We start from the raw sequence: 17,372 nt of genomic DNA on the forward strand, positions 1-17,372 counted from the left end.
TCTTTAATATCCTTTAATATAAATAACTGTGTCATATTAACAGCTGTACTTATTCTATAATCGAATTTCAGTCTCAGTTTCTCAAGAAACATTAGGAGTGTCGGAACGAACCACAACAGTTTGCTGTTTTTAAAACGGCCCCTAGCTTGGGATCGGAAAGATTTTTAAATGCGTTTAAAAAAGTATCTTATGCTCTAAGGCTGCATATGTGGTGACCCTGGACCACAAAACCAGGGTTTCCATTGATGTACGGTTTGTTAGGATAGGACAATATTTGGCAGAGATACAACTATTTGAAAATAAATTTATTGCAAAAAATGAGAAAATCGCCTTTAAAGTTGTCCAAATGAAGTCCTTAGCAATGCATATTACTAATAATAATAAATGTTTTATATATTTACAGTATGAAATGTACTAAATATCTTCATGGAACATGATCTTTACTTAATATGCTAATGATTTTTGGCATAAAAGAAAAATTGATAATTTTGAACCATATATATATTGTTGGCTATTGCCACAAATATACCCGTGCGACTGGTTTTGTGGTCCAGGGTCACATTTATCTATTTTAATATATTTTTAAAATATGAATCTGAATCCTGTGATGGCAAAGCTGAATTTCCAGCAGTCAAATCATGAGAAATCATTCTAATATGCTGATTTGGTGCTCAAAATACATTTCTTATTATCAATGACGTTACTTAAAATGGTAACACTTTTATTTACGGTGCCTTGTTACATACGTTACATGACCTTACCATAGTAATAACAATAAATTATGCATAATTACATGCAACCAAACCCTATAGTAAATACATGTAGCTAATTAATATTACTCAGTAGTTGTTTGTGTAATTACACTGTAACAAAGACCCCTTAAAATGTATTTTAAGGTGTCATTGTTACAGTGTAATTATATATATTTAAGTACTGAGTTATATTAATTAACTACATGTACTTAATATAGGGTTTAGGGTTAGTAACTTACTTGTAATTATGCATAAATTCCTGTTATTACAACAGTAAGTACACATAACAAGTGTAACAATGTCACCTTAAAATAAAGTGTAACCTATTTCATGGATTTTTTTCAGTATTATTTGATGAACAGAAAGGTCAAAAGAACAAAGAAAACTTGTATTGTAAAGGTCTTTACTTTCAATTTAACTGATATAGCTGAATAAAAAGTGTTATTTTTTATTTTTTTAAATAATCTCACTGACCCCAAACATTTAAACGGTAGCACAACTTATTCTTTTCAGACTGTGAGCAAATGCAAAATGGGCTACATGGAACATCTCTGCACAATGACATTCATTTAAGCATGGAATTAGGATATAATCTTTTAGGATTTTTATTTACTATTCAGATATCAATTTTACACTTTATTGGAGTGTTCTCTGCTGCCCTCTATTGGTCAGAGGCATTAGCAGACACTGACTGACGGCAGATTATAAGATAAAAGACACACAGATGAAAAGTTCCAATGATTTTCTTTTCTCTTCTCCCCAAGTCATCTAAATGCATCTCCAGAAACCATTTCTCACCAAAGTCAGATCCTTTCAGCATCACCTCAGCCTTACGCCCCTTCACAGGGATTGTCTCAGTCCAGGCTTGAGCCGGTCTCCATTCACTGCTCATTTGCTGAGTTTTCCCTCGACCTCCTGGAAGATCTGCTCCTCTAGGCTGGATGTGTCGTACTCCTTTAGCATATCGTACTCTCTCCACGGCTCTCCCCACTTCTGCGCATCCTCCATCATCTCTGGAGTCAAACATAGGTCAAAGCGGATTCCCTGAATGTTAAACTTGGGACGCTCCCAGCGTTTAGACCAAGGCTTTGGCCTCATTTTGACTTTTAACTAAAAGAGAAAGAGAGAAACAGATGGAAATGTGTTGGTTGAGCACTGCAGTTGTACAAATTTAACATTACAGAAATGTACAGGTCAAATGTTTTACCGGAAGGTCTTACCGGATTGACTGGGACATCTCCTGTCAGCTCATAATGGACAGGCTGCATGTTGAAGTCGAAGGTGCTGTACTCAGATAGAGCGTCTCTCAAGTACATGAGACTGTCGTCTAGTCTCTTCTCCAGCTTCAACACTTCGATCTTACGCATACGTGGACTGTACAACTCATAGCATATCTCCACTCCTACGGTGAATGAAAATTACTATTTAAATCGTGACAAAATGGCAGTGGAAGTCAAACAAAAATTCAATACCATGATTAAAATGAAACCGAATCAGTATAGTAGGGCTGCAAATAACAATTACTTTGATAATCGATTAATCTGTCTATTATATCTTTGATTAATTGAATTAAAAAGCTACATTTGATTTTCAGTATTTCATTTTATTTTTTTAAATTATATCCAGCCCATTTTGTCCTCTAATTGCCTTACACAAATTGTGTGCAAAAAAGGGGATTAAAATATAAACAAACATAATAAAACAACCCAAAAGCACAGGCTTAACACATTCTGGATATTGTAATTATATTATACACATTTACAACAATTGTTTTACTTATACTGCTCTCATAAAAATACAACTACTGTTACATGTTGCATTTAAAACTTACATTTAATGTCCAACAAAATGAATTTTTAACAGCAAAGTCTGAATTATTGTGCTTCTATTCTCCTGCAGTTTGTCTGCATGTGCACCGCCTTTCGCTCTGTGAAGTTTAAAGGATTCTCGCTTTCTGCCAGGACCAGCCTTTATGCAAAATGTAAAATACTCATTTTCGTACATTTACGGATAAGAATATAATGGCAAAATTTAAGTTACCATCTTACAAAAATGTAAATATGTTACATGCATTCTCAAGTTTAGGACAGCTCAGGCCCTTTCACTCTGTGTCCTCCGATATTAGGGACTTTAAGCAGCAGTTACTGGTTAAACGGTTAACTGCCATAGCCAAAGAACGCAAAAATCACCAAGCAACAATAAAGAGGACGGCGTAATGGACCATTTAACAAAATACAAGAAATATTATTTTAAAAAGTAAATGGTTGATTTTGGCATGAAATTATATACAGATACAATTAAAATTACTTATCAAATCTGTCACGTAATAATGACAAAGGCAAATCAGCTGTTCTCCCGTAATAGACGGATGCTGTAGAATCTCACAAGGTAGCAGTTAAAGGTCCACTGAAATCAAAATAACGTTTTTAGCTTTTAGTATGACTATGTTAGCCTTAAAGGTGGGGTAGGTAAGTCTGATCTAAAACACTTTTGTCCAAATTTGTTTAAACTGTCTTTATATGTCAATACATAATTAAAATTTAAGTACTCTGAAAAAGAGAGTATAAAAATCGAGTGACTCTAGACTTTTTAATCTGCAATAAACACCGCTCATTATTTTCGTTCGGGCTGAATCAAGTGATTGGTTTGGGCGCCTGTCACTCTCTCTCGCTACCATGGCTACGGCCGCTTTTGCTCAGGATCTGCCCACATGCACCCCAGTGTTGCCAAGTCGGGCTATTTCAGCACTGTTGCCGCGGGCTGTTTTTCATGTCCGCGGGTTGAAGCGACCCCAATTATGTGATGTTTTGCCCCGGGATTTGCGCATTTTAGCAGGCAGCCCTGCCAAAAAGACACATTTTACCCCCCAAACGCAATTTTTACCGGAGAAACACGATTGGGCTTGTTTTGGGCTAGTTTTGAGTAGCAATTGGGCGGATTTTGTTGTGAAAACATGGCAACCCTGGCGCAGCCGTTTGAGTTCAAGAGGCTGTATTTCTGCTGGACAGGTAATCTTTCATTTTGATTATACATTTTTTTGGTTTATGTTTTCATGAAGCATGTCTCACTAGCACACGTAGCTGCCTAATATAGCTAACATAACATTACTTAGCATAAAGTTACAATGTTATACACCTAGCAAGCCATTAGTAGAGATGATAAATACTCAATATGCTTAGCTCAAGTTGATCGCTGTCGTGTTGAATTTCGCAAAATGTTACTTTAGATAACAAAATGCATGTGTAAAAGCTAGAAAAACCGCATCCAGGAACTTTTTTTAGAACTAAGTTAGCTTTAGCTACTACCCTCTGTCTAAACTCTTCTACCATGTTCACCGGGAACTTTACCTGCACGTTTATTTCCGTGGTTTGTTTTTATATACTCTACCAATGCTTTTATCTTGTATCTGTGTGTGTCGTAGACACTGTGTTGTGTGTGTATTTTAAACTTTACCAGTATCGTTATTCTAGCTTGAGAGTGAGTAGCCTACTAAAAGACATCTTATTTGTTTATAATCATAATGATAAAGTTAGATTTTTTATTACATGTGATTCTGACATGATGTCACTACATGCACTCCGCTTCTTCTTCTCCGCTCGTCTCAGGTAAATAATGCGTCAGCTGAGCTGATCGCGGTGGGCGTAGCGCGTTCATGTGTTTTGGGGGCGTGGCTTTGGAAAGAGCCCAGAAGGGAGAAGGTGGAGTGAATGGAAATAATGAGCTGTCTTTAAAACAGTCGTGAGAGGTCTACAGACACTCAATTTTCATACTTTCATTTTCAGAGTACTTACATTTTAATTATGTATTGATATATAAAGAAAGTTTAAACAAATTTGGAAAAAAAGTTTTTTTAACCAAATCCTACCTACCCTACCTTTAAGGTCATGAATAAGGTGGTGTGTTCCAAAACAATGACAAAGTTTGCATTTATGAGATATAAGCATACAAAACTTACAGTCTCTCACTCCCGTTAAACGAATCACAGATTTTGATGACATCATCGCAGACCTTCTCATCAAACTTTCTGTCCAATCAAATGCGCTCTAGAATCTGAAGTCCCGCCCCCTGCTTTATAAATAGACCCTGAACTGCGTCTGAAAACGGTCAGTTGTTCACGCATTTACTATTTTCTACATGGTGAATGGCACCTAGCGCACTATACATGCGATAGGAAACGATTCAGACAGTGTAAATATGCTTTCAGTTGAGGCGAAGGAATCGTGGGTTTCACGTTAGTTTCACGCGCACACACACACAGTCTAGACCAGAACCGTTGACTAGAGACACGAGAGCGCAGAGCGGATCATATGCGCGAGTCGGCGCAGACAACAAAACATATCGGACCCATTTAAACTCTGCACAGAACGCTGTATTTCAAAGCGATATAGAGGAGATTATGATGATAAACGGTTAGAGATTAGGAGGAAACTCTGGCTTTAACAAACAGAAAGGCTCTAGTCAAACTGTGGTATTAACAAAACGCTATTGGCCGTTTCAAAAAAGGAGAGGAGCTGCTAACAGCTGGAGTCGTTTCAGGGGAAATTACGTCAACACATTTCGCACAACGCACTTCAGTGGGCCTTTAAAGTCGCACAGGCACAATAAAGAAAGCCGTTGCCGTTCCATCAGCAGCTGTTGCTTAAATTCCCTATTTTTCAGATGTGTTTTGTTTACAGAAATGCATTATTCAATCATGTAAAATGAAGTGACAGGTGTATATTTTCCCACTAATTAATCAAACTTTCATTATTGATTATACTGATTAGTTCCGGCAGCCCTACAGAACAGAGAATGAAACTAAACAAAAACAGCATAGCCGCGTTTCCACAGAAATTACCACAGGAACTTTTTCCCCCCAGACCTGTTGCTGTCTGTGTTCCCATCTTGGTCTAAAGTACCGTGAAGATTAGTTAAATTAGTCTAGTGACGTACACTGTAAAAAAAAAAATACCTGTAAATTTTACGGTAAAAATATGGCAGCTGTGGTTTCCAGAACTTACCGTAAAAAATATGGTAGCAATATTTTAGGTTTTACGGGACAGCACTTAGTTTACTGTTTATTTTACAGTTCAAAACCATATAATTTAAAGGTTAATATTGTAATAATTACGTGTACACTGTAAAAAGTTACGTTACATTTACGGTAAAAAAAAAACTAATTTAAACGTAAACAATGTTAAATTACCAACCTATTGAAATACTAATATCTGTTATGTACCTTTGATATTTACTGACAACCACCAAAGACAGTGGTGATGAGAGTCAAGGGGGTCGCACACCGGACGCGCACATTCTATACGCGCAAGCTCAATTTTTAATCGACTTCTGACAGAAGAGCTGCACGATGGGAGAGTTCTTACTTTATTTATTATTTCGTTTTTTAAGTTGTTGAACTCAGAATATAAAACAAATGTATCTTGTAGCACAGGGTGAAATCAGTGTGTCCATTGACGATTTGAGGGAAATAATATAAATTTAATATAAAACCTTGAAATGGCGCGGCAGGATTTTGAACAACTTCCTGAGTCCTGAGACAATACTAATATATAGAAGGTGCACAGTGTCCTTCACACAAACACTAAACACCATCAGAGTGACATGACATCTTAAAAGTGCAATAAACATTAATTTAACATTACAAAGAACATAAAACGCTAATGTACATAACTGATTAGAAAAAAATAACAACAGTTATTTCAATGAAAATACATTCAATTGAAGTGTCACACAGGGAATTCTGAGAATTTCAATTTACGGGTTTTCACTGTAAAGTACACGACTTGTTCTTTTTCACTTCCAAAAACTGTAAATGTAACGGATGCAAGGTTAGATCTATTAACGTTAATCATTGTATATAGTACGGACATTTTCTGTTAACCAATAAACTGTTTATAACTGTAGCATTTTTACAGTCTTTTACCGTTGAAATCACAATCATTTTTTTACGGTGAAGGACTGCGCACGTCTTTTCCCGCTGGATTTCGTCCTCTGCATATAAGCTTAATAAATCCTGAACCTCGTTGTCGGTCTATCGGTCGTATTTTTAAAACTCCATTGTTGATTCGAATAGCAAACAACTCTTACTGCGCGCACCGCAACAGACTTTTAAAAATGTCAACCAATCAAAATGCGGCGTAAACTCAACCAATCAGCATGTTCAGCGCCCAAGTCCCACCCCCGAAAGTTCTACCTCGCTTTTGATAAAGTTCTACCTCGTGAGCAGGGACTTTCTGAGGGGGACATTTTTACCCGGAACTTCATTTAGACCCTAGTCCCATGTTCCTGGGGAAAGTTCCTGCGGTGGAAACGCGGCTTATGACAGCTCCACTGATGGTGGTTGGGTGGTAAAAGTAATTGTTACAGGGGTATTTTTTTACCCTGGCCATCGACCACATTCCTAAGTATGAAAGTAGCACCCAATCCTTTTCCAGAGCGCTGAGTGCAGATTCCAACGAAGCGATTCAGGTTCCCGCTCGCGTGAGGATCAGACATGCTCACTGCTAAAATGCTGCCTACATGAAAGGGTAAAGAGAATATTTAAAAGGGGGATGTTTTTCATCTGTAGATTATATCAAGCACACATCAACGTAACATTTCTTACCAACGTAAAACTCTGGAATGTTGAGAACTTTCCGCCTCTGCACCATGTCGTTCCGCTCGACGGAGAACTTCACAGGGTTTGTGCGCTGGCGAGGAGGGATGAACTCTGGACTCAAAAACCTACAGACATGCATCATGTAAAATCATGAAACATGTTGCTAACAATCAGGGGTGTGTTTCCTGTACAATGACATAACTCGCTGCTTTAAAGGGTTAGTTCACCCAAAAATGAAAATTCTGTCATTAATTACTCACCCTCATGTCGTTCGACACCTGTAAGACCTCCGTTCATCTTCGAAACACAAATGAAGATATTTTTGTTGAAAGCTGATGGCTGAGAAAGGCTTCAGATAGGCCTCCATTGGCATTCAGTACATTTACACTCCCAAGACACATAAAAGGCACTTAAAACGTCGTTACAAAGTCCATCTCACCACAGTGACTCTACAATAATTTTACGATGCGACGACAATAGTTTTTGTGCGCCAAAAAAAATCTAAATAACACCTTTATCCAACTTGTTCTTGTCTTCCGTGTGTGCCTCCACGACGCATGCGCGAGAATATGACGTAGCGCCAGCGTTCGGGAATCCATGAAATGCACACTTTAGCCCGATTTTGAGAACTACGCCGAGACCTAAAGCACGATCAATGTAGAATTCAACAGCTTAGACACGCGCGTCTTCCTCTGCTTGTAAACAAATCGCTTCTGGGTCATGTGTCCGAACGCCGGATCTGCGTCATATTCTCGCGCATGCGTCGTGGAGGCACACACGGAAGACGAGAACAAGTTGGATAAAGGTGTTATTTTGATTTTTTTTTGCGCACAAAAACTATTGTCGTCGCATCGTAAAATTATTGTAGAGTCACTGTGGTGAGATGGACTTTGTAACAACGTTTTAAGTGCCTTTTATGGGTCTTGGGAGTGTAAATGTACTGAAAGCCAATGGAGGCCTATCTGAAGCCTTTCAGAGCCATCAGCTTTCAACAAAAATATCTTCATTTGTGTTCCGAAGATGAACGGAGGTCTAACGGGTGTCGAACGTCATGAGGGTGAGTAATTAATGACAGAATTTTCATTTTTGGGTAACTAACCCTTTAAGGGATAGTTCACCCAAAAAGGAAAATTACCCCATGATTTACTCACCCTCAAGTCATCCTAGGTGTATGACATTCTTCTTTCAGGCGAATACAATCGGAGTTATATTAAAAAAAATGTCCTGGCTCTTCCAAGCTTTATAAGCTTTCTGATTGAGAGCTCAAAATTTGAAGCCCAAAAACGTGCATCCATCCATTATAAAAGTGCTCCACACAGCTTTGAGGGCTTAATAAAGGCCTTCTGAAGCAAATCAATGGGTTTGTGTAAAAAAAAAAATCCATATTTAACAAGTTATAAAGTAAAATATCTAGCTTATGTGAAAAAAAAGCATAACTGACGCGATGCATGACGTAGCATTTTGAACTGCGAGAGGTGTTACGCTTTTGACATAAGTTGAATACAGAAGGAGGTCCGCCAGAAGCTAGATATTTTACATTATAACATGTTAAATATGGACATTTTTCTAACAAAAACGCATCGATTCGCTTCAAAAGCCCTTTTTTAACCCCCCGGCGGAACCTTATGGGTTACTTTTATAATGGGCGGATGCACTTTTTTGGGGCTTCAAATTTTGGGCTCCCGTTATAAAGCTTGGAAGAGCCAGGTCATTTTTTTAATATAACTCCAATTGTATTCGTCTGAAAGAAGAAAGTCGTATACACCTAGGATGGCTTTAGGGTGAGTAAATCATGGGATAATTCTCATTTTCGGCTGAATAACATAAACCATCCCTCAATCATCCGTATATATCAACACAAAAATTGCAAACTATATCTCATTTGTACATGTTCCCATGCTGAATGAGCGACAGCTTCCAATACAACTTTTTTAAATTAACCTGCAGGTGCAAATCAAAACATAACCATATGCACTTATTTAAAAACAGTGTACATACTTTCGCAGAGATGCTTCTTTCTGTGTTTTGTCTATGATAACAGGTTTGGTCGGAGGGGTGAATTTTGGAGGTCCATCAGACGCCGCAGCATGCCTCATCACAGACGTCGACAAAAGTCCTAGGAATAAAATATGCGTTATGTATATGTACTAATCATTTTAGGTGTCAGTAATAGCTAACAATCTGATTCATTTAATCGTACTGTAAACTTTAATTGTTTTAATGATCGTCTCACTTGTACACTCTTATGTCATTAATATCTAACAATGACTTGATATTGGGGAATATAAAACATAGTAACATACGTTCGTTATGAGTTACATTTCTTAAAATTCGTAGCAAGCCCATCATTTCTCTCGCCCTCCTTGTGCACGCCGCCATGTTCGACCTCTGACAGAGGAGGAGTGTGTACAAGAAGCATTCTGATTGGCTGTCTAACATCAACAATGGTGACTCTAACTGGCTGAAGAATTCGCAACAGTAGTACGTAAAATATACTAGTAAACGGTTTCGAATTATTTTATTTCAAAACTATGGCGAGTGAAATAAATATAACAAATGTATACACACTAATAACACGATGTGAATCTAAATAATATAATTAAAAATGTACGACTGTCCCATAACGAACAATGTTGGCTCTTATAAAGTATTATCAAATGTTTGTTTAGTGCACTTGTATACTAAAACGGCAACAGTGTCAGTGAAGTGCTTGTGCCCAACTTCACATCCACACATGGCAAGTTGACGGTTAAATAAATAAAATTTAAATTAAAATAAAGTCTTTTTTTATACGTTTTAGTGCTTTTTTTAAAATTAATATTCTCATGTATTGTTTCCATTCAGGTGACATACTGTCAGTACTGTTTCTATGTATAACACATAAACTGTAAAAAAATAAATACAAAATAAAAAAATAAAACCCCTGATCAAACACATTGTTGTGCGCATGCGCACAGAGTGTGCTCATTGTGGCGGAAGGTTCGTGTTTAACCCACTAACACACGTGTGTGTTGTGTTCCTGAAGTCAGTGGTCAACATCACCTCAGAGTCGGCTAATATTAACCTGCGGACTACTCCAGCAACCGGAAAGTAAGATACTTGTTCACCATTTTGGAGCAGAAAGTGTTAACAATAACACTTTTATTTGCTATTAAGTTGCAATTTCACTACTTATTTTTTAACTGGCTGTGATATAAGAGGCACTTCAAGGTTTGTAAATAATATCAGGCTGTTAGTACGTCGTATAGTAGTATAAAAACACCAATATATGACTACTTGTTGTTAACAATGCATAGTGAGAGTGTTTGTCTTAGTGTTATTCATTTATTCGTGTAATTTTCCTTTTTAAATCTAACCCATTCAAATGTAAAGCACTTTTCTTTTACTAAAACTAAATGGGTGACTCCTGTGTTTGACCCCTGACTGATACAAATTCCCCTTAAAAGTCTAAAACTTTTTCATAAGTAAATGTGCAATATTTTGTCAAATTCACCCCTATTTTGTTTGATATTACTCATAACACTGTAAACAGAGCTGGGTAGATCACTTACAGATTGTAATCGATTACTGATTCCAAATTACATGACACAAATTGTTAGTAACGTAATCCATTACATTACATATTTAAGGCAATCTGACTACTTTTGGATTACTTTTAGATTACCTTTGACCTAACTTGTTTATCACATTGATTTGAGTAGAATAATCGTGTACCATATTGATATAAAAATACAAAGAGAGAGAAAATATATAAAAAATGTCTTTATCAAACCACATGAAGTGTATTAAATATTACATTACGTAAGGGTTTGGGGTTCGTGAGTTTAACGAAAAAATATTAAGTAATTAAATCATGAATATTTTACATTTATAATAAATAATTCAAAATAAAACGCTACTAATAATATATATATTTTTAATAGTTTATAAGTTTGCCTGCATGTCATGTGACTACTAACCGACATCAGAGAACCGTGAACTTATTATTTATCGTTATTATTATTTTTATTGACTTAAGAATTGTATTAATGACCTAATTTACTAACTAAAATCTCAGGGATACTTCAAGTAAATATATTAGGTCAAAGAAACCAATTTCAGCTGGCTAAATACTTGGGGAATCCCTGCATTGCATGTAAATATGAAATTGCGTGACTATGTACATTATATTGTGTTTGAAAGACAAAAGCTTCCAAAGACATTAATGCATGGTTAAATAACTCTCTGAAACTGAGTGATAATAATTAAAATAATAATGAATGTGTGAATCAGGAGTTGATTAGAAATGCAATGTTGAGAAACTCTTGTTCAAAGTGAAATTATTTCTTTAAATCCAGTGATCAAACGCTGTGTGTGTGTGTGTGTGTGTGTGTGTGTGTGTGTGTGTGTGTGTGTGTGTGTGTGTGTGTGTGTGTGTGTGTGTGTGTGTGTGTGTGTGTGTGTGTGTGTGTGTGTGTGTGTCAGTTTTCACTGATTATATCACATGACCAGTGGCTGATCTGTGTGTGCAATTCTACAAAACTGGAAGAGCTTCTGAATGTACACAAGCAGTCTTTTTACAAAGGAAAAGATAAAAAAATAAGTAGTCGAGAGAATCAGTGAATTATGAATATTTGACTGCCTTTGTGAAAATAACATGTAATCAATAAAAAGTAGCTAGTCTGAATACGAGTATTTTAAAATGTAATATAATCTACAAGTACTTAATGTTTGGAATCTGATTATGTAATCCAGATTACATGTAATCAGTTACTATCCAGCTCTGACTGTAAATATGTCTATTCTAACTTAACCTGCATCTTTATACTTATACATATTTTATTCTTTAATTTCATGATTATGTCTGTATTTATTAGTGTACACTGTAAGCTTCATTATCAAGAAAAAATCGTTGTGTGAAAGCACTCTAAAGCTGATCTTCTGATTTCTGACCAAGCTGAGATTTTTTTGACTTGCTGGTAAATTAAAGGTAGGTCAGGAAATGTGCCCGATTATGCGGAGTGAAAAAAGTTCATTATTGTGGATGCTCTCTCTCTCCCTCAGGATCATGCCAGTCGTGCGCTTCTACAGGAGAGAGGAGACCGGGGAGGGCCGGGTCCTAAGAAGGATCGCACAACTGTATCCAGATGTTACTATAACCACAGAGCTTTGCTACAATGTAGAGCTGGATGGTGAGAGAATATAGTATAGAAATGGTGTTAAATTTGTGTGGCTCTTTGTCGTGTAAATTCACAATTATTTATACAGCACTTTACACAATACAGATTGATGTTCTTCAGTTACGAAACATACAATTTCAGCTGTAAAGCAGCTAAAAAAATATCATTATTCAGCTTAATTTAGTTCAATGTTGATTCAGTTTAGTTCAATGACAGTGTCGCAGTTCATTAGTAGTAACACTTTACAATAAGGCTCCATTTTTTTAACATCAGTTTACTATATCAATGAAAAATACTTTTATTATTATAAAAGTATTTATAAATCTTAGTTGATGTTAAAGGCACAATATGTAAGATTGTTCGATTAAAATATCCAAAAACCACTTGAACAGTGTTATATATTTTGTTGTCCTGTGTACTTGCATTATCTCAAACATTTCCAACAATGTTTCAATCCAGAGAAATCAGCAATTTTAACCAGGACATGGACCATGACCATCGCCTGTCAATAACGTCATATTCGTACTACCCTTGATTTCTGTAGAAACCATGAAAACACCAAAGGCGCTTTAATAAAGTGTGTGTTTTATTAGACAGACGAGCAACTGTTTGGATCATTTATCAACAGAAACTGCTCATTGTTCTACAGCTCAACACGGTTAGTCTTATTGCTTGAATCGCTTGTTTTCTTGATTCACCGCGAGTGACGTTTTTACCTCAGAGACACTATTTTAATAACAGCATAATCAGAGAGAGCTTTCTCCATCACACAATATATGTTCAAATTAACTGCATGTCATTGAGCAACAGTCATTTAGTCATCCTGTGTTTATTAATATGATATTCTAATATCGATCTAGATACTGCAAAGTGAACAAGTGTCTCATAGCAGCCGCAGAGTGAACGCTCAGAGTAACGTTATAACATAACTCTCACACACTCAGATGTGTTTAGTGTGATTGTTTTAAGCATGTAAAACAGCACTGCGTTCCCACACACACACAACGAAAAGAGCGTAAGCGGCGACTGCAGCATAAGCAGAATAAAAGCTCAGAGACGGTGTTTGGCGCAGATCTCTCTCATTAGCATTAGCACGTCCTGCTTCATACCAGCGTAACGCTAATAAAACTTTAATACATTCACTCATGCATGAACATGATTTCTGCCCGAGTTCGTCGGATTCCTTTCCATCGGCTGTGGAGGTGAAGAGTCAAGACTACAACTCCCATGATTCCACACTCACTCACGCCATCATCAAGCCACGCCTTTGTTTTGAATAAGCGACCTCTAGTGGCCAAACTTACATACTGTGCCTTTAATTTCAACATTTACTAATACATTATTAAAATCAAAATATGTTAACAAAGATGAATAAATACTGCAACAAATGTCTTGCTCATTGTTAGTTGATGTTAGTTAATGCATTAATTAATGTTAACTAACTGGACCAAATTTTTATGAAGCAAACTCAATTCAGCCATTAGCAATTCTACAGAAGGCAAGAGTTTCATTGAGTGCGTTTACATGCACGTTCTTAAGCCGATTATGCTTAATAAGCCGACAACGAACATGGTCATGTAAACGCGGTAACTAGGGCTGCGCAATATATAGAAATATCGCAAATGTACATATCGCAATATGCATATCGCAAGGGTAGGCAATATCTGAATGATTTTAATAGGCTACTTCAACATTGTGAAAAGTGTACGTTTTAGGTCGATGCATACAGCAGAGAATAGACTGAGCACATGACTGTTACTTATGTGACTTGCTTGACGTTAAAAAGAGTTATTAAACGCAATAACTTGCAAAAAACATCTCCTTGCATGCCTGTGCTGTCTGACACACACACCAAAACGTGCGCACAAGCCGTTCTTTTTTCATGTCTTGTTTCACACTCGAACTGTCAAATACACACACAGTTGTGATGAGTATTCATGTAAACACAGTTGGTTATGCTTTAAGTGAACGATATCAGTTGGGGAAAGAAATTGATTTTACACACTTAAAGCAATATCGTATCGAATATCGCATTATTTAACAAGGATATCGCAGATCGCATTTTTCTTCAATATCGCACAGCCCTAGCGGTAACCCGTTTTCTTTTATCGGAGTAAGGTCATAAACTGTTTAAGCATAAACCGGTCAGAACAGGTCGTTTTTTTCCCTCTTCCCCCGATTTTCCGCAGCATGTAAACGCATTAACCTGCTTTCTGTCGGCTTAATGAAATGGGCATGTGTGAGGGGGGACAGAAACGCATACTTTGGGCAGATTTAAACACATCTAGACAGAGCGAGCATTTTGCATGAAAGAAAGAAGGAAATATATCACAAACGCAGACCCTTTTAAGACCCAGAAATTTGTAAAAATGTGTTCTCATCTCTCGAAGTGGTTCAGTCAAAACGCTGCATCTGTAACGGCACGAGAGAGTATATATGAGTCGTAAGTTTCCCGCTGACACGTTGTAAGCTTTATTTAACATCACAACTGACATAACATGGAATACTTTGAGTCAGATAAGTAAGAAATTATTATTTCTGAAGTCACTACAAGGAAATAATCCGATTGATTAATAAAAGTCATGTAAACGCGGTTTACTTGCATTGTCAGTTTACTGGTTTTTATGTAAACGGGGAAAACTGGTTATTTCAATAAGCTGATATTTGTGAGTTATCAGCTTCCGGGTGTGCATGTAAACGTGCTCACTATTCAGCTCAAGTCTGTTCAATGTTGATACAGTTCAGTTCAATAACAGTGTCGATGTTGCATCAATTATTAAACAAATTCGATTTGTCCTCTCTTCATCTGCGTCTCTTTCTCTCTCAGGCTCGGACACTTTAAGCGTGGAGCAGAAAGGTGTTTTGCGCTGGTTGTTTAGTCCCCCTTATTCTGTCAATCTGTCAGAGGAGCCCACTCTTAAACCAGCGGATGGAGAAAGACTGGTGGAGATTGGACCCAGGTAACCTCTGCCACTGCTTTATCATGATGTATGGCATTGTAAATTTTACAGCAACTTATATCATTATATCTTAAACACTGTAGGTTGAACTTTTCCACTGCATGGTCCACCAATGCCGTGTCCATCTGCCGAAGTGCGGGTCTGAACCGGGTGACAAGAGTGGAGCTCTCCCGCAGGCATCTCATCAAGGTCAGGAGAATAGCTTTAAATAGCTTTACGTTTCAGTGAGTTTTTCTCACCCATTTTGATTAAAAGCTCTCTTTTTTCATCCCCATCTAGCCCCAGGAGGGACATACTGGAGTAATGAAGGACGGAGAGATGGAGAGACTGATTTGCTGCTTGTATGACAGTATGACAGAATGCGCTTACTCCCAGCCAATCACATCATTCGCCGTTGATATTCGGCCACAGGAAGTGTTTGAGTTGGACATTCTGGGGAAAGGTCGTGCTGCCTTGGAGAAGGCCAATGATGAACTTGGTAAGAGACGTGTTTGGAGTCTGTACCACATTTCCACTAACAAAAAAGTAACTTGATAATATGATTTTTAGGGGTGGGCGATACGACCAAAATCTTATATCACACTAAAGAGTACTGAGTATTTGAATAGGGATTCAATCAAATGCCTAAAAAGTGTGTGTTGTCAACACTCACAGTGATGAGATCTGCAACTGTTTCTTCAGCACATAATCATCCAGTATTTTAAGGTCACATGACACTTAACATGATTAGAGGAAGAGTAGATGTCACGAGATAAGGGGAGCCTATTTGATTAGATCACGCGGTGTGTGAAGGGAGAGAGAGAATGAATGACCGGTGGATTACAACAGAGCTCATTGTCTATCAGATTAGTGAAGGCCTACAGGGATAGAAATGAACAATCAGGTGAAATTGACTTTTAAATGTTACACAGTTATCTGAGCCTATTAAGAATGTATCACACGTTCCACAAAAATATGAAGCACCACAACATTTTCAACATTAATGAGAAATGTATACATTAATATGAGTTTATTGAGCAGCAAATCATATATTAGAATGATTTCTGAAGGATCATGTGATTGAAGACGAGTGCATTTCAGCTTTGCCATCACAGGAATAAATTATATTTTCAAATGTATTAATATAGAAAATTGTTATTTTAAGTTGTAATAATATTTCACAATTTTACTGCTTTTAATGTATTTTTGATCAAATAAATGCAGCCTTGGTGAACATAAGAGACTTCTTTCAAAAACATAAAAAAATCTTACCAACCCCAAACTTTTGAACAATTGTGTATGTTTAGGAAGCATCTCCAATTGTATTGATATTACCAAAAGATGCTACACAACTTTGTTTCTGGGTCACTTATAATGATGATAAATGTTACCCATTGTGTTTTTAAAGTGTTTTTTTTAATCAGGGTTCCCGCAGAGTCTTAAAAAGTCTTAAAAAAGTGTAGAATTTCTATTTAAAAAGTCTTAAATTCGCTGAAGTATTCTGTTCTATGTCTTAAATCCTTTTAAACAGGTCTTGATTTTCCTACGTCCATGTAACGCTAGCTCTAATGCTCTTTGAAATCCTGCAGCACTTTAGAATGTTTAATTAGTCCAAATATAATTTGCTGTAATACGACTACAAATGAGACCAACATGCAGCTTATATTGCAGTCAATCAGCTTTCGTGTTATTGGAGTCTCTTTCAGATTGTACCACAGACACATAAAACAGATTTTATTCTTCAGCTAATAGTCCTCCAGTTTTTTCGTGTTTCTGCGATTACTAAATATAATGAAAAATCAACATGCATTTTTTTTAGATCCTGCATTATTCCTAAACCAAAATAAACAAGATTTATGTATTTAGTTTTTTATTATATTGTCATGCGTTGCTGTTGTGCATCTTACATAATATGATAAATGTGGTG

The 17,372-nt window shown here is 36.8% G+C and overlaps 2 protein-coding genes across 3 annotated transcripts in view; one reads left to right on the top strand and one right to left on the bottom strand.

Annotated features, from left to right (window-relative positions):
• Nucleotides 1-295: 295 nt before the first annotated feature.
• Nucleotides 296-9,753, bottom strand: mrpl19 (mitochondrial ribosomal protein L19). Of its 2 annotated transcripts, none has more exons than XM_079830728.1 (6): nt 9,651-9,745; nt 9,346-9,463; nt 7,354-7,472; nt 7,130-7,264; nt 1,973-2,154; nt 296-1,862 (listed from the first exon to the last, which is right to left on the bottom strand). In XM_079830728.1, exons 1-6 carry the CDS (start codon nt 9,724-9,726, stop codon nt 1,641-1,643), a joined length of 852 nt encoding a protein of 283 aa, XP_079686854.1. In that variant the 5' UTR covers nt 9,727-9,745; the 3' UTR covers nt 296-1,640. The 2 variants fall into 2 exon arrangements, with proteins under 2 accessions (XP_079686854.1, XP_079686855.1); XM_079830729.1 differs by having other exon boundaries at nt 707-1,862; nt 9,667-9,753.
• A 504-nt stretch (nt 9,754-10,257) lies between these two features.
• The window catches only part of pfas (phosphoribosylformylglycinamidine synthase), a 31,287-nt gene continuing 24,172 nt past the window's right edge, over nt 10,258-17,372 (top strand). The window contains exons 1-5 of the mRNA XM_079830730.1: nt 10,258-10,437; nt 12,391-12,518; nt 15,334-15,466; nt 15,550-15,655; nt 15,746-15,944. Of these exons, the coding sequence (XP_079686856.1) occupies nt 10,295-10,437; nt 12,391-12,518; nt 15,334-15,466; nt 15,550-15,655; nt 15,746-15,944 (709 nt within the window). The 5' untranslated portion in view covers nt 10,258-10,294. The remainder of the gene's footprint in view (nt 10,438-12,390; nt 12,519-15,333; nt 15,467-15,549; nt 15,656-15,745; nt 15,945-17,372) is intronic.

This window comes from Gobio gobio (genome assembly GCF_949357685.1).
Source record: "Gobio gobio genome assembly, chromosome: 12".
NCBI lineage: Eukaryota > Metazoa > Chordata > Actinopteri > Cypriniformes > Gobionidae > Gobio > Gobio gobio.

Coding starts and splice junctions, on each gene's coding strand:
- mrpl19 (XM_079830728.1), bottom strand. CDS start 9,726: ATGGCGGCGTGCACAAGGAGGGCGAGAGAAATGATGGGCTTGCTACGA. Junction 9,464..9,650: donor AAATGTAACTCATAACGAAC/GTATGTTACTAT, acceptor TTTTATTCCTAG/GACTTTTGTCGACGTCTGTG. Junction 7,473..9,345: donor AAAGAAGCATCTCTGCGAAA/GTATGTACACTG, acceptor GCATGTCTGTAG/GTTTTTGAGTCCAGAGTTCA.